Source organism: Chiloscyllium punctatum, chromosome 16 (assembly GCF_047496795.1).
Source record: "Chiloscyllium punctatum isolate Juve2018m chromosome 16, sChiPun1.3, whole genome shotgun sequence".
Lineage (NCBI taxonomy): Eukaryota > Metazoa > Chordata > Chondrichthyes > Orectolobiformes > Hemiscylliidae > Chiloscyllium > Chiloscyllium punctatum.
In genome coordinates, this window is record NC_092754.1 from 27,029,852 (window position 1) to 27,057,712 (window position 27,861).

The 27,861-nt window shown below is 43.1% G+C and overlaps 2 protein-coding genes across 5 annotated transcripts in view; one reads left to right on the forward strand and one right to left on the reverse strand.

The window, feature by feature from the left end:
* The window catches only part of fam131c (family with sequence similarity 131 member C), a 96,401-nt gene extending 78,204 nt beyond the window's left edge, over nucleotides 1-18,197 (forward strand). For all 4 annotated transcript variants that reach the window (XM_072586557.1, XM_072586555.1, XM_072586556.1 and 1 more), the window contains 3 exons: nucleotides 4,436-4,618; nucleotides 11,504-11,614; nucleotides 16,547-18,197. In XM_072586557.1, the coding sequence (XP_072442658.1) occupies nucleotides 4,436-4,618; nucleotides 11,504-11,614; nucleotides 16,547-16,887 (635 nt within the window). In that variant the 3' untranslated portion in view covers nucleotides 16,888-18,197. The remainder of the gene's footprint in view (nucleotides 1-4,435; nucleotides 4,619-11,503; nucleotides 11,615-16,546) is intronic.
* Nucleotides 18,198-18,254: 57 nt separating this feature from the next.
* Nucleotides 18,255-27,861, reverse strand: part of clcnk (chloride channel K) — a 60,138-nt gene continuing 50,531 nt past the window's right edge. Inside the window, exons 18-19 of the mRNA XM_072586564.1 lie at nucleotides 21,112-21,198; nucleotides 18,255-19,425 (exon numbers count right to left, since the gene is read on the reverse strand). Of these exons, the coding sequence (XP_072442665.1) occupies nucleotides 19,372-19,425; nucleotides 21,112-21,198 (141 nt within the window). The 3' untranslated portion in view covers nucleotides 18,255-19,371. The remainder of the gene's footprint in view (nucleotides 19,426-21,111; nucleotides 21,199-27,861) is intronic.

Sequence of the window (27,861 nt, forward strand, 5' to 3'; positions counted from 1 at the left end):
CTTCACACCAACATTTTAGAGTAGGTGGGTCTCCAGAACTCCCACCTTGGCATTAGATCTTGTTGAACCTTGTTGAAGGCACTGAGAGGACAGCCTACCGTTACTTGCCAGCTTTCCAAACAGTTCCCAATGAGTTTGGAGGGCTGTTTAAATGTGTGGAGGCAGGAGGCACTTAGCAATCGGTTGGGGGCAGGGAGGGAACGGCCGAATGATCTGGACAAGCCTGCAGGACTTCTTGGCCTACCTGGCTGGGGTGTAGACAAAGATTCAGGGATACCCCTTCTTCCTCATTTTTTTTCTCTGTTTAATTTACAATTTTAACAGGAGAAGCAAAGTCCTTGTTGAGGCATAACTGACTAAATCCAAACTTATTTTTAAAGCAACCTACTCAGACACATTATGACACACATCTGGAGCAGGTGGGACTTGAACCCAAGACCCCGGCTCATATTTATTCTTTCCTTCAACCAGCTGCTGTTATCAAGCTGGAAGGTCGCTGATTGGACCTCCATCTTCGAGACAGCACACTACCCCCTCCCCCAGCCACTCATCATTGGCCAAGGAACCTGTTTCTATGCCAACGGATAAGCAGCCTCTGATAACATTACAAAAAATGTTTCCCTTGGGGATCAAGTTCTGGAACTGGAAAACGATCCTCAGTTCCTGTTTCCTGTCACAAAGCGAAATTTCAGCCCTTTGTGTCCTCCTTAGAGCTACCTTTCCACCATTAACAAACTTGGATACATTACTCGTTGCCTCCTGATCGATGTGATTAATTATAAATAGCTGCGGCTGAGAACTAATCTTTACATCTCCCTTTATGAGTGGGGAAATGATTCTGGAACTGTCTAAAAATCTGGTTAGGCCACAGTGGGTGTATTGTGTGCAGTCCTGGAATCCACATTATAGGAGGGGATGTGATTGCACCGGAGAGAATTCCAAGATGATTTCCCAGGATGCTGCTTGGGCTGGGGAGTTTTAGTTATAAAGAGAGATTGAATAAACTGAGTTGTTTTCCTTGAATCAGAGGAGACTGAGGGGGACACAAGTGACAGGGTAGAGAGGGAAGAGATATTTTCCCTTGTTGGAGGGTTCAGTGATCCAGGTGCATACATTAAGGGAAGGGACAGAAGAGTTAGAGGGGTTTTCTTTAATACTCAGAGGGTGGTGGAAATCTGGAACTCACTGCTTGTCAGGGTAGACAAGGCAAAAACTCTCATAACATTTAAGAAGAATTTAGATGTGTGCACTTATGATACCAAGGCACACAGGCTTGAGTTGTAAAATTGGATTAGAATAGCTAGGTGCTTGTTTTTGACTGGAGAAGACTTGATGGGCTGAAGGGCCTTTGATGCACAATAGATCTCTACAACTCTACTCCACTAGCTATTGTCTACAAATTCAAAAATGATCCATTTATCCCTGCTCTGTTTTCTGTCTATTAATTAATGGATTAGATGTCTTTGTATACTGTCTATGATAACTTAAGCTCTCCCTGAATAGTTGGACAAAGTCAGAATACACATGACACTAGGCTATTGTCCAACAGGTTCATTTGAAATCATAAGCTTTCGGAGTATAGCCCCTTCAACAGGTGAAGTGAGAGAGAAGAGCACACAGACACAGTACTTATAGGCAGAGAGATCAAGGGCAGCGAGATCAAAAGATCAGACAATTGGTGTGAGTGGAGTGTGGAATAATAAATCTCTGCAGGTGACTGAGGATGTTAGACTCGGTGAGTAAAGTGTCAACAGCTGATGGGATGCCTTATAATCCGATTAAATGAAGCAGAGAGATCATTACAAAAAATTAAAAATAAGGTGGTGTTGGAGATGAACTAAATGACCGGAATAACATGACAAGTAGAAGACTCGCATGCTGAGAGTCTAACCAAAGTAACAAGTAATCCAGAACTGTACCAACAAATTAAGGTACATGTGCTACATGCCACAGTGTTCTGTATCTGTAATATCTTCCTAACTATCCTGTTTTGACACCATCAGCTTGATAAATCTTTATGATCTCTCTACCTTAATTAATTTGCACAGTTTGTACATGCCATCCCAGCTCTGGCTTTCAATTTAATACACTTCTGCTGAATATTCAATACAGCACTGCTTTGGAGGTGCTGGTGTTGGACTGGGGTGGACAAAGTTAAAAATCACACAACACCAGGTTATAGTCCAACAGGTTTCTTTGGAAGCACTAGCTTTCGGAGCGCTGCTCCTTCATCAGGTGATTGTGGAGTACACAATTGTAAGACTTAAAATTGTGTATTCCACAACTACCTGATAAAGGAGCAGCGCTTTGAAAGCTAGTGCTTCCAATTAAACCTGTTGGACTATAACCCGGCGCTGAGTCATTTTAACTTTGTACACCCCAGTCCAACACTGGCATCTCCAAATCTTTTAGAATTAAAATGTTGGTTTCAGTTCTTTCCTATGTAAATCGCAGGACGTTTAAAAGTTACATTCTCAAAACAGCAGGAGAAAGTGAGGACTGCAGATGCTAGAGATCAGAGCTGAAAATGTGTGGCTGGAAAAGCGCAGCAGGTCAGGCAGCATCCAAGGAGCAGGAGAATCGACGTTTCGGGCATGAGCCTGAAGAAGGGCTGATGCCCGAAATGTCGATTCTCCTGTTCCTTGGATGCTGCCTGACAGGCTGCGCTTTTCCAGCAACACATTTTCAGTTCTCAAAACAGCAAAGTAGTTCAGAAGGAGTAGCATTGGTTTTTCATGGCTGAAGAAGAATTAACTGGGACTCATGTAAAATGAATTGGCAATCAATTGACGGAAACCATTTAAATCTCCATTGCAAATATACAGAGAAGGAAGTTAACCGACAATTAGCAGCCAAGTGCCATCTCCATATTGAGCAGCTGCAGTTGTAAGTGCTGTGACATTCAGGAAACAGTGTCAATACCAGCTGCAGTAGGAAAGCCTTGAACCCTAGCACAAATTCCACACATTTTACCCACGTCTTTTTAGTTTTGTATTATATGTAACCATTCTGCAGAGGAATGGTGTGTCTAGTTCTATCATAGATCAAAAGGGAGAAAGATGTCCTTCACAGCCCAAACTTTTCCAAAATCCAACATGAATTCAAAATGTAGATTTATAACAAAAATGCTACCCCCTTCCCTAAATTTTGAATCACTGGCTGATCTCAGAGCTTCAGCCCTGTGTATAAATCTCAACCACATTCATTCTGCTCATCTGACATCTCCATGACAATGGACCCCACATCCATGCAGCGCTCACTCGAAACAGCCCACGGGAAACAAGTCACCAGCCTGCCTGTTACTAAGTTACTTACATTCACCCAACTGTAAGAAATGGATCCTTTCTAGGATTAATTTTTAAAGTGATACATATCATCTAAACAATTTGCATTTAGTGTCATCTCTGGGTTGAGCAAAATAGCTCCATTAACACTTGATTGTTTAGGGGCGATGATGGCCTAGTGGTATAATTACTGGACTGTTAATCCAGAGACCCAGGTAATGTTCTGGGGACCTGGGTTCAAATTTTGCCATGGCAGAAGGTGGAATTTGAATTAAATTTTAAAAAGTCTGGAATTAAGAGTCTAATGATGACTGCAAGTCCACTGTCAATTGTTGGGAAAGCCCATCTGTGTTTCACTAATGTCCCTTAAGGAAAGAAACTACTATCCTTACCAGGTCTACATGTGACTCCAGACTTTTAGCAGTGTAGTTGACTCTTAACTGCCCTCTGGGCAATTCAGGATAGGCAATAAACATTAGCACAGCCAGCGTCACCCTCATCCCATGAATGAGTAAAAAAGAAATTACACTTCAAGGGTAAGTCTCTGACTCTGCAGAGTGGCAACAAACTGTACCCAATAGCAGTAAATATCAGACAAGTTATTATTTCTAATGGCTCTGTCTCAAACCTCACTCCTGACTTAAGGACATATTCCACACAGACATTGCAGTACCACACTGAGAAAGTAGGTCATTGTCTGAACATAGTTTGGCTGTTGGGAGAATGATAGCGCGATTTATTGCTCTATAATTATAAGCCATTTTATTTTACTGTCGTAATTTTGACCCCATTGCTATTCCTTTGGAATGTGCTGTACTGATTCCTATTCTCTTCTAAGTTCTCCACAAAGAAAATTAATCTGTTGGTAGCCAACATTACTGCAACATGAATATTGGTCACAAAAAGGTTGATTGTTCCAAATTTCAGATATTTTTATTAAAAAGTGTGGGAATGACAAAAGAAGGAAGTTAAATGGAAATGTAATAAAGGGGTTGTAATTGATGGATTGTGAGTGAGGAATTCATCCTTTAAATCTCATTTGTAATCTTCACCTTTTAACAATTAAGATATTTACCTTCTTGCGCATGTAGTGAAACCAATAGATTAAATTCACCATAGCAGCAAAATGTGATACTGATTTTCCATTGCAGGTCTGGTTCAGACAGTCAAAGATCACATTACAAAGCCAACAGCAATGGCACGTGGCCGGGTGGCTCACCTAATAGAATGGAAGGGTTGGGGTGCCCATGGCAGAGGCTCTAACACATGTTCGATGGATGACGTCCACTATTCCAATCTCACCGATGAGCTGAAGGAAGCTCGTTTTGCAGCAGGTAAGATGGGCAGGAATGAAACTGCGTTCAATACGATGTCCTACACAAGGCGCAAAGCAATCAGAAACACTGGGGTTCCAAGCCAAATATCTACTCAATGGGGATGGGATCGTCCATTGTTTCACTGTGTTTTCAAGTAGCAATCCATGAGATGGTCAAAGAATTTAAAACTGACGTAAATCTGATGTACACACACACACATATATTTATGTATATATGTGAATATATATAATACAGAGGAACCTCGATTACCAGAATACTAATTATCCGAAAATCGGATTATCCGAAGGAGATCTGGAGGTCCCGATAGAAACAGTACATCAAAGACGTGTTTCCAACAGCGATCGTGTGTTTTGTTTGCAGTGATTAAACAGGCACTGTCTCCAAATGACTGACCTCCCGCCCTCTCTCTCTCTCTCTCCACACTTTCCCTGGAGTTCTACAGGGTGTACGCTAACCCCCCCCCCCCCCCCCCACCCCACCCCACCCACCCCGCTTCCCCAGATAATCTCTCCAACATTGTCCTGTATAGGGCAGAGGTGGAACCTGGGGTCGGGGGCAGTGGGCAGTGTTGGGGACGCGGCTCGCGTGCTGAGTGCTGCTGCAGTCTCCTAAACGGGGAGCAAACGTTAAAGACTCCAAGTCCCAGAGGAAAGGCACTTAATCAATTAACCAAATAATTGATTATCCAAACAAAATAGTACCTGCCCATCTCGTTCGGATAATTGAGGTTCCCCAGTGTGTATATATCCGTTATCTGGATAGCATACAAAACAATACTTTTCACTTTATCTCAGTACATGTGACAATAATAAATCAAATCAAATCAAATTATCATGTTGCTATACAGTTTCAATTTTGATTCACTCTTAATCCAGTGATCTGAATTTTAGCATGTGGGCAGCACGGTGGGGCAGTGGTTAGCACTGCTGCCTCACAGCGCCAGAGATCCGGGTTCAATTCCCGCCTCAGGCGACTGACTGTGTGGAGTTTGCACGTTCTCCCTGTGGCTGTGTAGATTTCCTCCCACAGTCCAAAAAAGTGTGCAGGTTAGGTGAATTGGCCATGCTAAATTGCCCATAGTGTTAGGTGTAGGGGAATGGGTCTGGGTGGGTTGCGCTTCGGTGGGTCGGTGTGGACTTGTTGGGCTGAAGGGCCTATTTCCACACTGTAAGTAATCTAATCATATGGTAAGCCAGTGATGTTCTGTGTTAAAATGTTGATATTCAAACTCTGTCTATACCAGATAGAAGTGAGAAAGTTCGAGGCGTTTACTTCTGTGCTTTCCAGCTCACAATTATTACTTCAAAATGGAAAAATAAAGTGCTCCTAAACACAACCACGCAGAAGCTCCATTTTTGGAAACCCATCAGGAGTTCAACCTGGATAAATGTGAAGCGATACATTTTGGAGGGTTGATTTTGAATGCTGAATACAGGGTTAAAGACAGGATTCTTGGCAGTGTGGAGGAACAGTGGGATCTTGGGGTCCATGTACATAGATCCCTCAAGGTTGCCATCCAAGTTAATTGGATTGTTAAGAAGGTGTATGGTATTTTGGCTTTTATTAACAGGGGGATTGAGTTTAAGAACCATGAGGTTTTGCTGCAGATCTGTGAAGCCATACTTGGAATATTGTGTCTGGTTCTGGTCACCTCATAATCAGAAAGGTGCAGATGCTTTAGAGAGAGTGCAGGGCAGATTTACCTGGACGCTGCCTGGAATGGAGGGCTCGTCTTATGAAGAGAGGTTGAGTGAGCTATGACTTTTCACACAGGAGAGAAGAAAGAAGAAAGAGGTGACTTGATAGAGGTGTACAAGGTAATGAAAGGCATAGATAGAGGAGATAGCCACAGACTTTTCCCCAGGGCAGAAATGGCTGTCCTGAGATGTCAGTGGTAGGTTCTTTAAGCAGAGAGTGGTGGGTGCGTGGAATGTACTGCCAGCGGTGGTAGTAAAGTCAGAGACATTAGGGACATTTAAACAACTGCTGGACAAGCAGTAAATTGAGACGTGTGTAGGTTGGGTTCATCTTAGATTAAGATAAATGCTTGGCACAACATTATGGGCCAAAGGGCCTGTACTATGCTGTACAGTTCCATGTTCTATATAAAAGATAATGCTGCTTTTCAGCCACACTCCAGATATTTCAGGGTCAAATTTGAGCTGAAGGTTTCCGTCACATCTCCACCAATTTCCACATCTACTCGATTTCCGGCAGGAATTTACAGGTGAGGCTACGTTTTCACCTGGACTCTGGAAAGGCCGCAAGGTGCACGTTCATAGTTGGCAGAATGCATAGCCAATCCATTGTGAGCTTACGTGGGATTTTAGTCTGTGTGGGTCGCCTGTGTATTTTGCGAGTTCTGAAGGAGTGCGTGAGGTAAACTGGTCAAAAGGCCTGCCTCTGTCCTCCAGCTCTGCAGTCCAGCTCCCAACATTGAGGAAAGATGGTTTAGATGTCCACACACTCCCACCTGTACCCATGTACATTCTGTAGGTCATCTTCACATTCTCTATACAGTGACTATATCACAGAGTCATAGATTCATAGAAACCCTACAGTATGGAACCAGGTCACTTGGCCCATCAAGTCCACACTGACCCTCCATAAAGTATCTCATCTGTACTCACATCCCTACCCTATCCCTGTAACCATGCCTTCCCCATGGCCAATCCCCCAATCTTGCACATCCCTGGACACGATGGGGCAATTTATCATGGCCAATCCATTTAACCTGCACATCTTTGCACTGTGGTGGGAAACTGGATCAACCAGAGGAAACCCACACAGACATGGGGAGAATGTACAAACTCCACATAGACCGTCGCCTGAGATTGGAATCGAAGTTGGGTCCCTTGTGTGATATATATACATCCTCACTTTTCCTCCATACTTGTGAAGTATGTACTATTGTACAGGTCTCAGTAATAGTGATGAGAATGATTTTAAAATCATTGGAAAACAATTAAAGCTCTAACAATCTACAAAACATCTGAAATCAAACTCATAATCTGGGTCAAAAAACCCAATAGAAAGACTGCGTTCTTTAAAGCACCTATGAGGTTTGTAAACAAACAAGCAACTGCAACAAAGATATGTTCAGTTACTCACTTCAATAGCTCTTGGATCAATAAATGAAAATAGTACAGGAAAAGAAATCTGATTTCTGTCCTCCATTTAAACTGGGAATCTCAGTCTCAATGGGGAAGTCTGAGTATTTCGCAGACTCAGCCCACAAACTGACAAGGGCAAAAGGGCATGGAGCAAAATTGAATATCCTCCAAAAATAAATTGGACTGTGGCTTTTTGTGCAGAAAAATGGAGCGAAAATTCTGTTCCTGATATTCAATAGTGCAGCTCTTGTGTTGGCAGGGACATTGAAATAATTAAAGATTGACATCCAATGAATTAAAATCCTGAAAGCCAAAAAACGTGCAACGATAGATCAACTGCATTTTGAATCATAGAGTCCCTACAGTGTGAAAGCAGGTCATTCGACCCAGCAAGTCCACACCAACCCTCTCATGAGCATCCCACCCAGAATCAACTCCCCATCCTGCATGGCTAACCCACCTTGCCTGCACATCCCTGGACATCATGGGCAATTTAGCATGGCCAATCCACCTAACTTGCACTTCTTTGGATTGAGGGAGGAAACAGGACCACCCATAGGAAACCTACACAGACACAGGAGAACACGCAAAATCCACACAAACAGTCGCCCAAGACTAGAATCGAACCCGATCCCTGGTGCTATAAGACAACAGTGCCAACCACTGAGAAGATAAATTATCTCCAAAATGGCAGAAGCTCTGAAGCTGTTGTCATATGACAACAATTGGCTTAACTTCCTGAAGGATTTCAGAGAGCTCACCAATAATGTTTAGATAATTGAGACGACAGAAGATCTCCTGGATCGGGTGGATTCTGGAAATCCCACCACAGTCAGAGAGGCCCAGCAGTTCCAGTAGAAATGCTGGTCAATGAACAAAGCCCCAGCAGAACAAGGAATGAAGAATGGTCTCCCAGCACTGAAAAGCAAAAAAAGGTCAGAAAATACTTGAGGACAATTTACATTGTGATTTACCACAAAAGTTGCTGTGTCTTTGTGGCATTGCTGAAGGCTGTATATAAATTGGATTTAGGAATGTCGAGGGCAGTTGATGGTTCATTGGTTCCCCCTAGTGACTCCTTATGAATAAGCAGCGACAATAACAATTTGCACTTCCAAAAGGGGAGACACCTGTTCTCTTGCTGCTCAGGGGGCACAGACACTAAGAAATTGTGCCTCACCAGCCCATGGTTGGAAATTCACTTATTCCATAAATACACTCGATGAGTTAAACCAGAAAATGAATACTGGGGAGACACAAGCCCAGACCAAGTCTCTGCCACAAACTCCATTCCCTGACCACTGTCTCCATCTGTCTGTGTAGCGACAGGTTAAAACTAACCAGTGTCTTTGCAACTATGATGCGCATTTGATTCCAAGTTGAACTCATATTAGTGCCATCACTAAGGCTGCCTGTTTCCAAAAGCTATTGATGCGAGTAACAAACAGTTTCTTGTTTGTTTACAAATCTCACAGATCCTTTAAAGAATGCAGTCTTTCCATTTGGGTTTTTTGACCCAGATTATGAGTTTGATTTCAGATGCTTTTTAGATTGTTAGAGCTTTAATTGCTTTCCAATGATTTTAAAATCATTCTCATCACTATTACTGAGACCTGTACAATAGTACATACTTCACAAGTATGGAGGAAAAGTGAGGATGTTTTTATATCTCACAAGGGACCCAACTTCGATTCCAGAACATTAGCTAGCTCTGGGCCTATCTCCATCTGCTACTGGAACCCTTATTCAGCGTATGGAACCACTGGAATCAATCATTCCAAAGCCTGCTCTCTTACTGTCCACCTTCTAGAACTTAGGAGCTCTGCGACCTGTTCTTAACTCAGCCCTCTTCACCCTCCTTGTGCTTATTTCTGGTTTCTGGCCAGGCACTTAAGTTAAAATTTGTACTTTATTTTAAATCCCTCCATGACCTTGTCCTCCCTATATCTGTAATCTCCAATCTTACAATCTTTTGAGGTATTTCCAATACTCACGTTCCAGCCTTTTGCTGCATAGCCCCAATTTTAATCACTCCCACCTTTGGTGGCCATGTCTTCAGCCTCTTGATACTGAATCTCTAGAATATTCTCTACCGCATTTTCCTTCCTTTAAGCTGCTCCTTAAAACTTATTCCTTTGACAAATCTTCTAGTAATCTGATCTTATATCTCCTCATGTGGCTGAGTGTCACATGTTGCTTCATCATTGACCTGTGAGGCACCTAGGATCACTTACTACATTAAAGCTGCTAAAGGTCATTGAAAATTCCTGCTGTAATATTCCAAAATGTTCCAAGGCACTTCCTGCTCATAAAAGGAACAAGGACAAGAGGTTACAGACTTAAAGTGGCTTGTCAAAGAGGTAAATTTGATGTCAGAGAAAGAACTTGTCTCAAAGCCGTTAGCTCAGACTTGGATCTCTGCCTGGAAATGTGTTCAACTGAACTGTTCAGGAGTGTGTTATAGAGTCGCAGAGCTGTATAGCATGGAAAAAGACCCTTTGGTCCAACTCATCCATGCTGATCAGATATCCTCAATTAATCTAGTTCCATTTGCCAGCATTTGACCCATATCCCTGTAAACCCTTCCTAATCATAAACCCATCCAGATGCCTTTTAAATGTTGTGACTGTACCAGCCTCCACCATTTTCTCTGGCAGCTCTCTCCATACACGCACTACCCTCTGCATGAAAAAGTTGCCCCATAGGTCCCTTTTAAGTCTTTCCCCTCTCACCTTAAACCTTTGACTTCTAGCTTTGGACTCCACTACCCCAGGGAAAAGACCTTGGCTGTTCATCCTATCTATGTCCCTTATAATTTGATGATTATTTAAACAGAAACAATGTGCAGGGTTACAGGGAAAGACTGGGAAGACTCCACTTAGTAATGATGCTCATTTGGAGGTGCAGGAACATTGGGCCAAATGGCCACCTTCAGTACTATAACAATTCAGGGCGGCACGGTGGCACAGTGGTTAGCACTGCTGCCTCACAGCGCCAGAGACCCGGGTTCAATTCCCATCCCAGTCGACTGACTGTGTGGAGTTTGCAAATTCTCCCCGTGTCTGCGTGGGTTTCCTCCGGGTGCTCCGGTTTCCTCCCACAGTCCAAAAATGTGCAGGTTAGGTGAATTGGCCATGCTAAATTGCCCGTAGTGTTAGGTGCAGGGTAAATGTAGGGGAATGGGTGCGCTTCGGCGGGTCGGTGTGGACTTGTTGGGCCGAAGGGCCTGTTTCCACGCTGTAAGTAATCTAATCTAAACTAATTCTGTGACCTTGGAATGAGGAGAAGATTTGGACAGCAAACAGAGATTGGAAGAGTCACAGAAGACAACAAGAAGAGGTTTTGAGGGATCTTTTAGACTAGAGGCAGACAGAGCAAATCTAATGCATTTACCAATGGAATAGTTTTATCAGGGGCAGATTTGCATCTTGCAAATAGTAATCACAACAAGTGTCAGTATTAAAACTCTACAAAGTCCATACCAGGTTCCTGCCTTTCGCAACCTGTGGAAACCCCAGGAAATTAATTATATATTCAACTACAGTGAGATCCTGCACCAGTTTCCAATTAGAGGTTTGTTTCTTTCATTTTGACTATTTCCCCTTTAGATTAGATTCAGACTATTGTATAAATGGGATCCAATTGATTGGTATTAATTTTCTGTGGGTGCTGGGCCAGTTATAATTGGTTTGGTTATTGTTAGTCTTGATGTTGATATTCTTTTCCTTCACCGTACATTGGCTCATACAGTCTATTTCTTTAAAAATAGGTGTTGCTGAGCAGTTTGCCATTACTGAGGCAACACTGAGTGCCTGGTCCTCACTGGATGCGGAAGAGGTGATTTGTGGCAGTAGTCCAAGCAACACGGTTGACTACCTCAGTAGGTTAAAGACATTCTATTGTTGTCTATTTATTATCCACCTGTAATATAAATATGGGGTCACTTTGCACAGAAAGGCTCTTCTTTACCTAGATTTAATCCCACCAGGATGAAATCTTGCTGCTTCTTCAGTTCCTTCAACGATACTTTCAAAGATCTTTTGTTGTAATTGTTTATCATTTTCTTAAGAATTAATTCTGAACATCAATCCTAATCCTAAACATCCTTTTCCCAAATTTGAACTAAATCATTTTATCCTATTATCTCCATGTATCTCGTAATATACCTCTGGGTTAACTTTCTCTATCCCATTAATTGTCTTTTTATTCTTTCATGGCTGAGTCTGCATTATTGCACATCCCTAGTTGCCCTCGAGAAGGTGGTAATGAGATGCCTTTTTGAACCACTGCTGTCCTTGGGCTGTGGGTGGACCCACAATGCCCTTAGGGAGGGAGTTCCAGGATTTTGATCCAGCAACACTGAAGGAACAGAGATATATTTCAAAGTCAGGATGGTTTGTATCTTGAAGGGAAATCTGTGGGCGATGGATGCTCCACTAGGCCTTATTCACATCTTCAAGATCTCCTCTATGATCGTTCTTTTCAAAATTGAACCACTCTACCTTCTTGTTGCTCAGTCTTACCTTCTAACACAGGGAATGATAATGCAACAAATAATCTTCTGGGTCATTTACTCTGGTGCTGACTGTCATCATGTGATAGGCTCACAGAAAGAAGCCAGCCACGCTTATGCTGTCGCTAATTCTTAAAATTCTTAAACTCTTCAAATTGTTTTCTCTTCTTAATGGTAAGGTCCTAGGAATGTTGCTGAACAAAGAGACCTTGGAGTGCAGGTTCATAGTTCCTTGAAAGTGGAGTTGCAGGTAGATAGGATAGTGAAGAAGGCGTTTGGTATGCTTTCCTTTATTGGCCAGAGCATCAAGTATAGGAGTTGGGAGGTCATGTTGCGGCTGTACAGGGCATTGGTTAGGCCACTTTTGGAATATTGTGTGCAGTTCTGGGTCTTCCTCCTATAGGAAGGATGTTGTGAAACTTGAAAGGGTTCAGAAAAGATTTACAAGGATGTTGCCAGGATTGGAGGGTTTGAGTTACAGGGAGAGGCTGAACAGGCTGGGGCTGTTTTCCCTGGAGCATTGGAGGCTGAGGGGTGACCTTATATAGGTTTATAAAATCATGAGAGAGATGGATAGGGGAAATAGCCAAGGTCTTTGCCCTGGACCTTGAATGGGGGAGTCCAGAACTGGAGGGCATAGCTTTAGGATGAGAAGGAAAAGATACAAAAGGGACCTAAGGCCAACTTTTTCATGCAGAGGGTGGTGCATGTATGGAATGAGCTGCCAGAGAAAGTGGTGGAAGCTGGTACAATTACAGCATTTAAAAGGCATCTGGATGGGTGTATGAATAGGGGATATGGCCCAAGTCTGACAAATGGAACTAGATTAATTTAGGATATCTGGTCAGCATGGACGAGTTGAACCAGAGAATGTGTTTCTGTGCTGTACTTCTGTATGACTCTATTTCTGTATTTTAATCCTTTCCAAATACTCCAGCTTGTCAAATAGGCAACAGTCATTTGCCAATTCATTTCTCAGGGCAGTGCCCTGCCCAGTCAGAGACAACCTGCCTGGTTTAAAATTTAAACAAATCATTGCAGTTAAATGTTAATCAGCATGAATAGGTGCATTCACCAGGGCAATGCCTCGACCAATCAGAATTCACTTACAAACTTAGAACATAGAACATAGAAGAATACAGTGCAGTACAGGCCCTTCAGCCCTCGATGTTGCGCCGATCAAAGCCCACCTAACCTACACTAACCCACTATCCTCCATATACCTATCCAATGCCCGCTTAAATACCCATAAAGAGGGAAAGTCCACTACTGCTACTGGCAGGGCATTCCATGAACTTACGACTCGCTGAGTGAAGAACCTACCCCTAACATCAGTCCTATATCTACCCCCCCTTAATTTAAAGCTATGCCCCCTTGTAATAGCTGACTCCATACGTGGAAAAAGGTTCTCACTGTCAACCCTATCTAACCCCCTAATCATCTTGTACACCTCTATCAAATCACCCCTAAACCTTCTTTTCTCCAATGAAAACAACCCCAAGTGCCTCAGCCTTTCCTCATAGGATTTTCCTACCATACCAGGCAACATCCTGGTAAACTTCCTCTGCACCCGTTCCAGTGCCTCCACATCCTTCCTATAGTATGGCGACCAAAACTGCACACAATATTCCAGATGCGGCCGCACCAGAGTCTTATACAACTGCAGCATGACCTCAGGACTCCGGAACTCAATTCCTCTACCAATAAAAGCCAGTACGCCATATGCCTTCTTCACTGCACTATTTACCTGGGTGGCAACTTTCAGAGATCTGTGTACATGGACACCAAGATCCCTCTGCTCTTCCACACTACCAAGTAGTCTACCATTAGCCCAGTAATCCATCTTTTTATTACTCTTACCAAAGTGAATCACTTCACACTTAGCTACATTGAACTCCATTTGCCACCTTTCTGCCCAGCTCTGCAGCTTCTCTATATCCCGCTGTAACCTGCCATATCCTTCCTCACTGTCTACAACTCCTCCGACTTTCGTATCATCCGCAAACTTGCTCACCCAACCTTCTAACCCTTCCTCCAGGTCATTTATAAAAATGACAAACAGCAATGGTCCCAAAACAGATCCTTGCGGAACACCGCTAGTGACGGCACTCCAAGATGAACCTTTGCCATCAACTACTACCCTCTGTCTTCTTCCAGAGAGCCAATTCCTAATCCAAACCTCCAACTGACCCTCTATGCCATATCTCTGTATTTTCTGCAGTAGCCTACCATGGGGGACCTTATCAAACGCCTTACTAAAATCCATATATACCACATCTACCGCTTTCCCCTCATCTACCTCCTTAGTCACCTTCTCAAAGAATTCAATAAGGTTTGTGAGGCACGACCTGCCCTTCACAAAACCATGCTGACTATCCTTGATCACATCATTCTTATCCAGATGTGCATAAATCCTATCCCTTACAATTCTCTCTAAGACTTTGCCCACAACAGAAGTGAGACTCACTGGCCTATAGTTACTAGGATTATCCCTACTCCCCTTCTTGAACAAGGGAACCACGTTTGCTAGCCTCCAGTCCTCTGGCACTACTCCTGTCGACAAAGAGGACACAAAAATCAAGGCCAATGGCTCTGCAATCTCCTCCCTTGCTTCCCAGAGAATCCTAGGATAAATGCCATCAGGCCCAGGGGACTTATCTATTTTCACCCTTGCCAGAATTTCCAACACCTCTTCTCTACATATCTCAAAGCCATCCATTCTACTTATTCGTGCCTCAGTATTCATATCGACAACAATGTCCTGTTCCTGAGTGAATACTGACGAAAAGTATTCATTCAGTGCCTCCCCAATCTCTTCAGCCTCCACACGCAACTTCCCATTACTATCCTTGATTGGACCTATTCCTTCCCTAGTCATTCTTTTATTCCTAACATACCTATAGAAAGCCTTAGGGTTTTCCCTAATCCTACCAACTAAGGACTTATCAGCACTCTCCTCTTATGAAGCACTAATGTTGGTTTTTCCCTCCTTAAGTTGGTATTCTTGCAAATTGCTCCTGATGAGTGCACGATGAAAAGTTTCAACAAAAATGTGTCTTTTCTCAGCAACACTCAAGGACTGTACAACCGAATGACAATTGTTAAAACAGCACGGAACATGATGATCGCATGTGGCATATTTTTAAATGTTTCAGTACAGGCACTGAACAGATGTTGTATGATGGACCTAATGCTTTACTGAGGATTTTTTTCTTGAGCCTGTGTCTCCCTGAGTGCTGTCAGCACAAGGCAATTTGCATTAAATTGTGTTGAAAGGTCTGGACATATTACACATAATAATCCTCTTTACAAACACGGTTCCCGTCACTTTTAATGCAGGCAGCCACTTGTTTTGGCTAGTCATTTTTTGTTAGCATAGAAATCAATTACACTGGCACATCTTGTTATTCATGAAGTACACTCTCTATTCTTAGTGACTTAGTGACTTACAATGTTTTGCTGATTTCAGGCAAAGGTGGGTGTTTAAGAAGTTCACCCAGGTTAAAGCGTGATTCTCTTAATGACAACTGCCAACAATTAGCACCTGCTAATTTTCTGCTCTTTTCAAAAATAATGTTGGTTGCTTAACTAATGTGGACAAATCTCTGAACACCAGCTGTTAAGTACTGGGAACTATAAAAAGTTAAAAATCACACGACACCAGGTTATAGTCCAATAGGTTTAATTGGACTGTTGGACTATAACCTGGTGTCATGTGATTTTTAAATTTGTACAGCCCAGTCCAACACCAGCATCTCCAAATCGGAACTATAAGAAAGCATTATGATGATGTAGTGATAATGTCACTGGATTAAAGTGCTCCAGAGACTGAGAGTGACAGTCTGAGGCATGGGCTCGAGATTATTTCACATTCCCCCAATAACCTTTCACCCCTTTTGTTCTCGCTAGCAGAATTTCAATTCTATCGATTAATAAATCTAGAATATAAAGCTTGTCTCAGAAATTGTGTCTATAACTCATTGATTGTAGTTAAAAAAAAGTTTCACTTTCATAATTTAAGGAAGGAAATTTGCTGTCCTTACCCAGCTTCATGTGAGTCCAGACCCACAGCAGTGTGGTTGACACTGAAATACAGTAACAAGTCATTTAGTTCAGTGGCAATTAAAGATGGACAACAAATACTGGCCTTATCGTATCCCATGAAAGAATTAAAAGGAAAAATGCTTTTCTGAAAATGAAACATATATGAATATTTCAGAGACAGGCCGGTGGTCCATAAGGTTCTCATTTGTGTGGAAAAGCAACACTTGTTTAATATTACTTTTCTTCTCTTCTCAGATACAGACGAAGTGTATCTTGAAGATCAGCTTTCAAGTGGATCTCAAGGCTTTTATTACTCTTTGAATGTTGAAGGGTCCTGCACTGTCATAACTCCTGTATCTTCATATGTAGCCAGCTTGGCTGGTGAACCATTGCAAACAGACATGGCTCCCACCCCTTCTTCCCACAGCGGAACGTTGACGGAAACCTTACCGACTCACAACCTTCCGAACTGCTCGTCTCTCCCAGCAACCACTTCCTGTGGAGCAGAATTACAAAGAACACAGCAAAGTCCCTTACATCAATCACACTCCAGCAACAGCAGCTCGCTCATGGAAGATGATGTGTTTTATAATTAGACAGAAAATTAGGATGGGAAACTGTATACACTTGGACAAGGGAATTTACCGCTTCCTTTGTTAAAAGCTGAAACAAAAACTGAATTGTTATTGATTTGTTCCATTCGGTGTGTCTTTGTGGGTGCACGCTCATTGAGGTTTGGGATGCCTGAAAAAATGGGAACCCCTAGTTGTCCCAGATATCAGCAGGACAGGGCTGGGGCTGAAATTAGCTGTGTTCCTCCCTTTCCCTCACAATCCAATGACTGTCAGTGGACGTTGGGGTATTGAGCTTCACTGTTAAACAGGCCAGTGACACACCAGCCTTGAAAGTCAATGGGGAGAGTTCAACTGGTCTCTCACCATAGCTCCCACAATGACAATTGGTCAAGCTGGCAGGGCTGTATTGTTCATGTCTAGGCTTGACCATAGGGAACGATCAGTTTGGCAAGGTAGTCGTAGCAAGAGCCAACAACTCTGGGAAAATGGAAAAGAAGATTAGAAGGAAACAGGGTCAGATACGTCTTGGCTAGTACAGTTCATATATACATTGACTTAATCTAACTAAGTCATACCAGAATACGCTGTACAGAGCTATTCCATTTAGAATGACAAGGATCAACATTAAAATGGTCTTCTGCTATATTCTGAATACTGTAACTGTGTCTAACTTTGGCACAATCCTGTCATTGAGCATGAAAGATAAATGTTACATCGTTACTGATTCTTTAATTTATTTAGATGATTTTAAGGTGGTGCTGTGGCACAGCAATAGCATCCCTGCCTGTAAAGTCAAAGCTCTGGGTTCAAGTCCCACTCCAGATTACGATGGTCAAAGATGTTGCATTCATGATACTGCCAAACAGGTGGAGTATCAATTTGTAAATCCTCCCAATGTATACATGAATAGGAAGGGGTGAGAGCAGGAGAGATTTCTAGTTCGCCCTGTAATGGGAGCCTCGAACACTGTTACCCATAGCTGCAGCTACTTTGACTCTTGGGGAGTGGGCAGTGGATCCAATTGGTACCAAAAGCACATGGTTTGATCCCTGTTCTAGCTGGGGTGGATTTGGGACCTGCAACTTTGCCTTATGTGTGGTGGAGGGCACAGTGGATTAGACCTGCTTTTGGACAGGGCACTTGAGAAGATCTTTTCCTGAGAATCAGTTTGATGCTTCAGTTATCAGTCACCCCTTACTCCAATGAGCACAACATCACACGGATGTTCACAGGGACATGTGGTAAATATCTGATGAGTGGCTGTGATTTACTCTTATGTCTTTGTTGTGAATTGTACTTAGAACTCAACTGCACTTGAGAAAAAAACAATTAAACACCATTTAAATCTGTTATTTAATTCTAAGTTTATTGTAGAATGTCTGCTAAAATTCAATGAACAATCTCAAAAGTGAATACCGTAGAAAGAAGAGAGTTTGGGTTACAAAATATCTATTTTGAAAAAGCAGTTGAAAATGTTTCAAAAGGTGAGACTGCAAAATTGAAATATTCACAGCCAAACACATGATGTAAACTCTTGTAGTGGAGTAAGGTCAGAGGCTAGCACTGTGTACTACAGCAACAAATGCTACTTGTCAGAGTACAAACTTTTTTTCTGACATTTGGAAGGTCTGCATGCAGACAGCAGAGTTAGAAAGGGAGCACCAACTTATACAGCATGAGATGAGGGTGCTGATTGGTGAGAGCATCATTGACATGGCAGGACAGCAGGAACAGTTAACTGTTAATCTTAGTTCTCTGACCAGGCAGGTTGACTCTGATTGGTCAGGGTGTTGATGTGGGGAATGCAGCAAAGATTGGTCATCTCCACAACCACTTTCCTACAAATACCACCACGAAAGGGTGGTGTAATGTATGCGTGATTTCCTATTGCCTATAGGACACAGAGCCCTGTGTGTTAAGCAGCTTCAGACACACTAAGAGCCCAACTGATAATCTTTCTACACACTAATAAATATCTTTGGCATTCTTGCTGCTATGTTGGAGGATGATGTAACATAGGTAACACTGAGCAAAACAGTCAGGAACAGCCATATTGGAATGGGCCCATGTTAGACATACGTTCTTGAATACCTCAATGAACATTTCAGAAGGGTCACTTCAGAGTGCTTCTTCCAGTACTCAGCAGATATTTCTGAAGTCTAGTCTTAATAATTCAATTATAATATCCTCTACAAGCAGAGATCTGATTAACCCATCTGTTTATTTATTTAAGGTTTTTATGATACTGTAGTTATATAATCTCACGATACACAGGAAATCAAAACAATATGATGTGTGGACTTCAGCTGTTGTGAAACATTTTGGAATGTAGGAAGTGCAATCTGACTGCATTGTGAGGATAAGCAAACTTTAATGTGTTTGTTGGTGTTACTGAATGTGTTACCGTCGTGTTTCTGTGATGGGACATATCAGGCTAAAGGGAACTCTGATTAAGACTCCATGGTGATATGTAAAATGGCAAACAAGTCTCCTCTTCTATAATATTTACTGCTTGATTGGAATACGGTCATTGGCCAGATCTTCAATCACTTTTTTCAGCTGATAGAGAGTAGAGAGCTATTAGTTATTGAGGCTGAATGACCGGTGTCATCACAAGAACAAAGTCATTGATTTCAATTTATAAGCAATACAACCTTCTCAAGAAAACACCATAAAACAAAACATTGATTATGCACAGAAAAGGACTCTTATAGTTTGACAATGGTGGCATTTGGTGCCATTTATTTTATTACATATTAGATCCTGGCAAGTTTGGCTAACAGAACTTTTGGAAGCTGGACTGATTGAATAGCGTTAAAAATCACACAACACCAGGTTATAGTCCAACAGGTTTAATTGGAAGCACACTAGCTTTCGGAGCGACACTCCTCTCCTTCCTGTCAAGTGACAATCACCTGATGAAGGAGCATCGCTCCGAAAGCTAGTGTGCTTCCAATTAAACCTGTTGGACTATAACCTGGTGTTGTGTGATTTTTAACTTTGTACACCCCAGTCCAACACCGGCATCTCCAAATCATGATTGAATAGGAATATTGTTGGAGGTATCGCAAAATCTGGCACTGGGTGCAAATCAACTTTTAGCTGCTGAAGAAAGTAATCAGACTGCTCCAGATCGTGGAGGTATAACCGAGTAGGGAATTCACGTGCAGCACCGCACCTCTGAGCACCACACTGTCGGAAACATGTGAAGGCTTTAGAGAGGGTGCAGAAAAGGTTTGCTGTTCTGGGCAGCAAAACAGGAATTGTTGGAAAAGCTCAGCAGGTCTGGCAACACCTGTGGAGAGAAATCAGAGCTAACGTTTCGGGTCAAGTGACCCTTCAGAACACTTCTGAGGAAGGGTCACTTGACCCTAAATGTTAATTCTGATTTCTCTCCACTGATGCTGCCAGACCTGCTGAGCTTTTTCAGCAATTTCTGTTCTTGTGTTGATTTACAGTATCCACAATCCTTTTAGCTTTTATTTGCTGTTATGGGGATAGACTGGAGAAGCTGGGGTGATTTATCTGAGAGGAGATATGATGAAGGTATTCAAAACCTCCAGAAGGTGTCTGTACTGTGACAGCGAACTCAGATTTAAGGCCAATTGCCAAAAGAAGCAATAACAAATTGAGGAACAATCTCTTTCTGCAGGGACTGCTCAGGATTAGGAACGCACCACCTGAGAGGTTGGAGAAAGTACACTGAAGTGTGACTTTTGAAAATAAATTGGATAATAATTAAAAAAAACATGGAGAATAAAATGGTTCTGAGCCACGGGGAGAGGATGGGCAAATCGTTGAAGTGCAGTTGCAAAGAGTTAGCACGGACGTGACAGGCCAAACGACTTCTCTCTGTGCTGTAAATATTCTAATGATCTGATGGTACTCTGAGGGAGAATTTGCTCCAAAGGGGAACATAATTTGAAGATGGAGCAGTAGGTGAATCTTTCTTTTGAACTGATTCCTTCATCATTGTAACATCACGGGGCCTGAATGAAGCATGTTGGCAGTGATCACGGTGTGAGATTTTGATTTTTAATACCACTCTCCTAAACCAACACACACATTGTGACAGGGTTAAAACTTCCCCATGAGCTCCAGAAGAGTCGATTAATTGTTTTGTGTGCTGACTAGGAGTGTTGCTCTCAGAACAGTGTCTGTGCCAGAACAAATCGGCTGCTGAAAAGATTGAATTTATATGCAAATATTATTTTCCCTCTGGGTTACGTTTTCTTGTTGTCTTACCTCATTCCTGGTTACAAAGCCAACCACCTTCCCCGCAGAGCTAACAAACATGTGCTGGAGGACAAGAAGATCAAAAAGCTTGTGTGCCTGCAAATAGATGACATTTTTGATAGCTATTTCTCAAAGCAATTTCATTGTAATTCCAAGTTATCACTCCTGCAGGTACGACCTTGACCAGGTTCAGAGACAGAAAATGTTGACAGGATTGCAAACCATTTAACATATTTTTCATAAGTTATACACAATTCGGTGCCGTTGCTAACAGCTATAATTGTAATTAGCACACCAGTGTGTCTCAAAGTGCAATGTATTAATGATGAAGTGAAGTGATAGTCATTTGCAGACAAATAATCATACCATCCTGCACCAGAAGTGAATAAGCAGAGAGTCATTTTTCACTAGCCATTACAGAAGGAAAACGAACTGCTCTTTTTCCATTTGAAGAGACAGATATTGCATCAAAAGGTGAGCAGCTCAAATAATGCAGACCTCTTCAGCACTACCCTGCAGGTTCAATCCCAACTCCATCCTCAAACAGCTTAATTATCTGCTCAATAAAAACCGAAAGAACTGCGGATGCTGTAAATCAGAAACAAAAACAGCAATTGCTGGAAAAGCTCAGCAGGTCTGGCAGCATCTGCGGAGAGAAATCAGAGTTAACATTTCAGGTCCAGTGACCCTTCCTCAGGACCCAAAATACGAACTCTGATTTCTCTCCACAGATGCTGCCAGACTTGCCGAGCTTTTCCAGCAATTTCTGTTTGTGTTAATGATCTACTGAGAAGGGAACTTTTTTACCTAAATTGCTAAAGAATACATTGCATGTAGGGGAGGTAATGGTATTATTATAAATCAAGAGAGCCAGGTAATGTTCTGGGGTTAAGGTTCCAATCTTGCCACAGCAGTTGGTGGAATTTGAATTTAATAAAAATCAGATATGAAGAGTCTATTGACCAAACCATTGTTGATTATTAAGAAAAAGCCATCTTTCATTGGTTAAAAACAACCTGCTTGCAATAAATAGCTGATTGGCCAACGCAGAGTTTCCCAGTAGCCACGCAGCTTAGAGGGAACCTTGGTCCCTACCGCTGGGACTGAAGCTCCAGGATTAAGTCCCATACAAGAAATTATCAGAACACAGGAACAGGAGTAGGCCATTCAGCCCATTGAGCCTGTTCCACCATTCAATGGCTGATCTAAATACTGGCCCATATTCCTTAATAGCTCTACTTAACAAAGAATTATCTAGCTCAGATTTAAAATGAACAACTGATCCAACATACAGGGCATTGGTTAGGCCACTGTTGGAATATTGTGTGCAATTCTGGTCTCCTTGCTATCGGAAAGATGTCGTGAAACTTGAAAGGGTTCAGAAAAGATTTACAAGGATGTTGCCAGGGTTGGAGGATTTGAGCTACAGGGAGAGGTTGAACAGGCTGGGGCTGTTTTCCCTGGAGTGTCGAAGACTGAAGGGTGACCTTATAGAGGTTTACAGAATTATGAGGGGCATGGATAGGGTAAATAGACAAAGTCTTTTCCCTGGGGTGGGGGAGTTCAGAACTGGAGGCATAGGTTTAGGGTGAGAGGGGAAAGCTATACAAGAGACCTAAGGGGCAACTTTTTCACGCAGAGGGAGGTACGTGTATGGAATGAGCTGCCAGAGGAAGTAGTGGAGGCTGGTACAATTGCAACATTTAAGAGGCATTTGGATGGGTATATGAATAGGAAGGGTTTGGAGGGATATGGGCCAGGTGCTGGCAGGTGGGACTAGATTGGGTTGGGATATCTGGTCGGCATGGACAGGTTGGACCGAAGGGTCTGTTTCCATGCTGTACATCTCTATGACTCTAAGAGAGCTCCAAACATCTACAGTCCTTTCACAGTGCCAGGGATCCCAGTTTGATTCCACCCTTGGGCGACTAACTGTGTGGAGTTTGCACATTCTCCCCGTATCTGCGTGGGTTTCCTCTGAGTGCTCCAGTTTCCACCCACAGTCTAAAGATGTGAAGGTTAGGTGGACTAGCCATGCTAAATTGTCCAGAGTGTCCAAAGCTGTGCAGGCTAGGTGGGTTAGCTGTGGGAAATGCAGGGTTAGTGGGATAGGGTTTGAGGATGGGTCTGGATGGGATGCCCTTTGGAGGGTTGCTGTGGACTCGATGGGCCAAATGGTATGCTTCCACACTGTAGGGATTGTATGGTTGTAGGAGCGGCCTGGCTCTAATTCACAGATTATGTCCCCAGTTCTAGAATCCCCAACTAGTAGATGTAGTTTATCTTTAGCTACCATGTCTTTTCCTGTAAATATATTGAAGACTTTTATCAGACCACTCCTTGATACTCAAGAAATTGTTGACTGTGGAAGGTGCATTAGTAGCGTGGCCAAATGTTTGATCATTAACCTGTGGATCCTTCCAAAGGATCTGATGACAGAACTTAAGTGCAGACGAGTTTCCCAGTCAGCCATGCTGCAGAAAGAAATGACAAATCACTGCACTATTTAGTTCAGAATCTCAGACCAATTGTATAGAAATCCACCGCCTGACTCTCGGTGTTGGGCCAAACAAACTGTGTGAGACCGACTGGCTCTGAGACACTCAGCTGGAGATTCCTGAAACAGAGGTCAGGACTATTCTGGTTCCTGAAATTACTCGGGGAGGGAGCAAACTCTTCCTTCACTTTTCCCTGAGGCAGTCAATTAATGAGCAAGAGCGAGTTTCAGTTTGAGAATAGCAGCAAGCTGCCATTGTCAGTAAACAATTGAGAGGATCTTTATAGATTGCAGCACCTTCACTCCAACCTTTCAAAATTAAGTTTGATAGCTAGGCCACTTCAAGGATCAGAGTGATGTGGTAGTATTGGTGGGGGGGATGGGGTTTGAATTCCTGTTTTCCGGCAGGTTCTGGCTGCTCTTGCAACCATGTAGTGGTAGATTCTAGGCCCGCTTGGAACTTTTCCTCATTCACTCAGTAGACATGAACATCTCTGGGTATTTATTACCCATCCCTAATTGTACAGAGGGCAATTGTCAGTCAAACACATCGCTCTGGGTATGCAGTCACATAGTCCCAGGAGAAAGTGAGGACTGCAGATCAGAGTTGAAAAGTGTGGCGCTGAAAAAGCACGGCAGGTCAGGCAGCATCCAAGGTGCAGGAGAGTCAATGTTTCAGGCATAAGTCCATCACATGTAGGCCAGACCAGGTTAGGATGGCAGATTTCCTTCCCTAAAGGACATTAGTGAACCTGATGGGCTTTACCCAACAATGGTCATCCCCGATTTTTTTATTGAATTCAAATTTCCATCATCTTCCCTGGCAGGATTTGAACCCAGGATTCAGAACATTGCCTGGCTTTCTGATAGTACCACTAGACCATTGCCTCCATTGCTACACTTGTCTCTAATAAAGTGGCCCACAGCCAGGGAACAAGGGCACCAGGTGGTCAGGTTAATTTTCATCCTGAATTGTGTCTTATCCTGGTCTCAGTGGAGTCTGAAAGCCCATTCCATACAGTCTAAATTAGAAGCCACAAACAGCTCTCATTTATATCCCGCAAAGAACAGGGAACTGTCCAGTCTAGTACAGAGCTGACAAGATTTACAACTGATCAGGAGTGATTCCACAATCCAGGCTCCGTTAATAAACTAAAAAAATGGCAAAGGAATTGCCCGCAAACATTCATCGCACAATTTCCCAAACCGGTCATATGGTCACAGACAACATCTGGCTGTAAGTCCGGGCATGGGATTGACTCTATCAACACTGTAAGCTTTCAGTTCGTCGGGAGTACAGTTCCAAGATTGGTGGCAACCATCCAGTTCTTTCTCCAGGTGAGGCCATCTTCATGGGAGCTTACTCAATGAATGTGGGTGGACTTTTCGAGCTATATCTCAGCTTGCGATCTGTCCCCACCTATAGGTGCACTGAAGAGTAACCACTGAACTCCCAATGATGAACTCTGCCTGAATCTTTCACTCTAGGGAGTCCAGAGACTGCTTGGAGTTATACAGTAATTAGGGCACAGGAAGTGGCCTTTTGGCTCAATGTGTCCATGCTAAACACCTTTAACACCGTTGTCATTTCCCTGGATGAAATGACTTAAATCAGTGCAGATCAAGCATTGATTCTTTTCCACCACCAGGTTACTCGCTAAATAACCGCTCTGTACTCTGAAGGTTCGTGACTTCAATTGTCAAAATAAATAGATTTTTACAAAATCTGCTTTTTAAATCTCCAATCTTTCCTACCAGTTACCATAGTCCCATTTATAAATACGATTTGCATATGTATCAGCAGTGTTTTAAAATGACCAGATTACTCATTGTCTGCTGAATTGAAACTTAGATTGGACGCCCTCCAGTGTGGAAACAGGCCCTTCATCCCAGCAAGTCCACACCAACCCACTGAAGAGTAACCCACCCAGACCCATTTCCCTCTGACTAATGCAGCTAACACTATGGGCAACTTAGCATGGCCAATTCATCTGGCCAACACATTTTTGGACTGTGGGAGGAAACCCATGTAGATACTGCGAGAATGAACAAACTCCACACAGAGAGTCCCCCAAGGCTGCAATTGAACCTGGGACCCTGGTGCTGTGAGGTAGCAGTGCTAACCACTGAGTCACCATACCATCCCATATTAGGAGTTCCGGGCTTTCAGTTCTTGCCTTTTGGTATTGCGTGACAGTTTGATCTCTCAAGACACTACACACCCATAGTGTGAGAGTGCCCTGGTATGCAATCCCTTTGCTCAGAGCTGCTGTGTTTAAACAGTGGACCAGGTCACAGCAATTGCAATTTGTGCTTCCACCTCCATGCAGCAGTCTGTACTTCCCTGGATTAGTATCAGCTGCTGGCACTCAAATTCCAATCCTTTGAGGATCCATCCATCAGCCAGAACTTATTTTTAAGCAGTGAGTAACACTGATCCAGATTGGAAGTTGACTTTTTCTGTATAGCTGACCTGATCACATTGCCGATGACCCCTGGTGAGAACTGAAAATTCAGGCACTAAGAATCGATTAATTATATACTCAACTAACATTAGAACATAGGACATAGAACATTACAGCGCAGTACAGGCCCTTCGGCCCTTGATACTAATCTGAAGCCCATCCCACCTACACTATTCCATGTACGTCCATATGCCTGTCCAATGACAACTTAAATGCACTTAAACTTGGTGAATCTACTACTGTTGCAGGCAAAGCATTCCATACCCTTACTACTGTCTGAGTAAAGAAACTACCTCTGACATCTGTCTTATACCTATCTCCCCTCACTTTAAAGTTGTGTCCCCTCGTGTTTGCCATTCCCATACTTGATAAAAGGCTCTCCCTGTCCACCCTATCTAACCCTCTGATTATCTTGTATGTCTCTACTAAGTCACCTCTCAACCTTCTTCTCTCTAACGAGAACAACCGCAGGGCCCTCAGCCTTTCCTTGTAAGACCTTTTCTCCATACCAGGCAACATCCTAGTAAATCTCCTCTGCACCCTTTCCAAAGCTTCCACATCCTTCTTATAATGCGGTGACCAGAACTGTACACAATACTCCAAGTGTGGCCATACCAGAGCTTTGTACATCTGCAGCACAAGCTCCTGGTTCCGGAACTCAATCCCTCTATTAATAAAGGCCAAAACGCTGTATGCCTTCTTAACAACCCTGTCAATCTGGGTGGCAACTTTCAGGGATCTTAAAGTAACTTGATGTTACTTTAATGATGCCATCAATCCAATCAAAATGAATTCAGAGTAAAATGTTGCGAATGTACTGGAAAATCCAGGCTCCTGTCTTTTCAACTTTGTTTTATATCGTACTTCTAATGTGAGGCAATTCTTTTTTCTCCCTGCGAGCAGCAAGGGTCTACTTTTGAATGAATCTCAGCAGCTGTAATCAAATGAATGGTTACACAGGACCACAACATGAAATCTCTGACATTCCATCGTAAATCAGCATTACATTAGCAAACTTACTCAAAGCAGCTACAGAGACTGGCATGAAAATTATACACGGGTACAGTAAGCAATGCTTCCCTCAGAGTGCACTTATACACATTGTTAGGTCACGTAGAGGAACATTACATTGCATCTGATCCTGAACATGCCTGATTAACGCTGATGGAGAAAGTGAGGACTGCAGATGCTGGAAACCAGAGTTGAAAAATGTGATGCTGGAAAAACACAGCAGGCCAGGCAGCATCCGAGGAGCAGGAGAATCGACGTTTCGGGCATAAGCCCTTCTTCAGGAATGAGGCTGGTGTGCCAGGCGGGCTGAGATAAAAGGTAGGGGGGACGGGATTTGGGGGAGGGGTGCTGGGAATACAATTGGTGGAAGGAGGTGAGGGTGAGGGTGATAGGCCAGAGAGGGGATTGGGGAGGAGAGGTCAGCAAGAAGATTGCAGGTCAAGAGGGCGGTGCTGAATCCGGGGGTTGGGACTGAGATAAGGTGGGGGGAGGGGAAATGAGGAAGCTGGAGAAATCTACATTCATCCCGTGTGGTTGGAGGGTTCCTAGGCGGAAGATGAGGTGCTCTTCCTCCAGGTGTCGTGTGGTCAGGGTCTGGCGATGGAGGAGGCCAAGGACCTGCATGTCCTTGGCAGAGTGGGAGGGGGAGTTAGACACGGGACGGTTGGGTTGGTTGGTGTGGGTGTCCCAGAGGTGTTCCCTGAAACATTCCGCAAGTAGGCGGCCTGTCTCCCCAATATAGAGGAGGCCACATTGGGTGCAGCGGATGCAGTAAATGATGTGTGT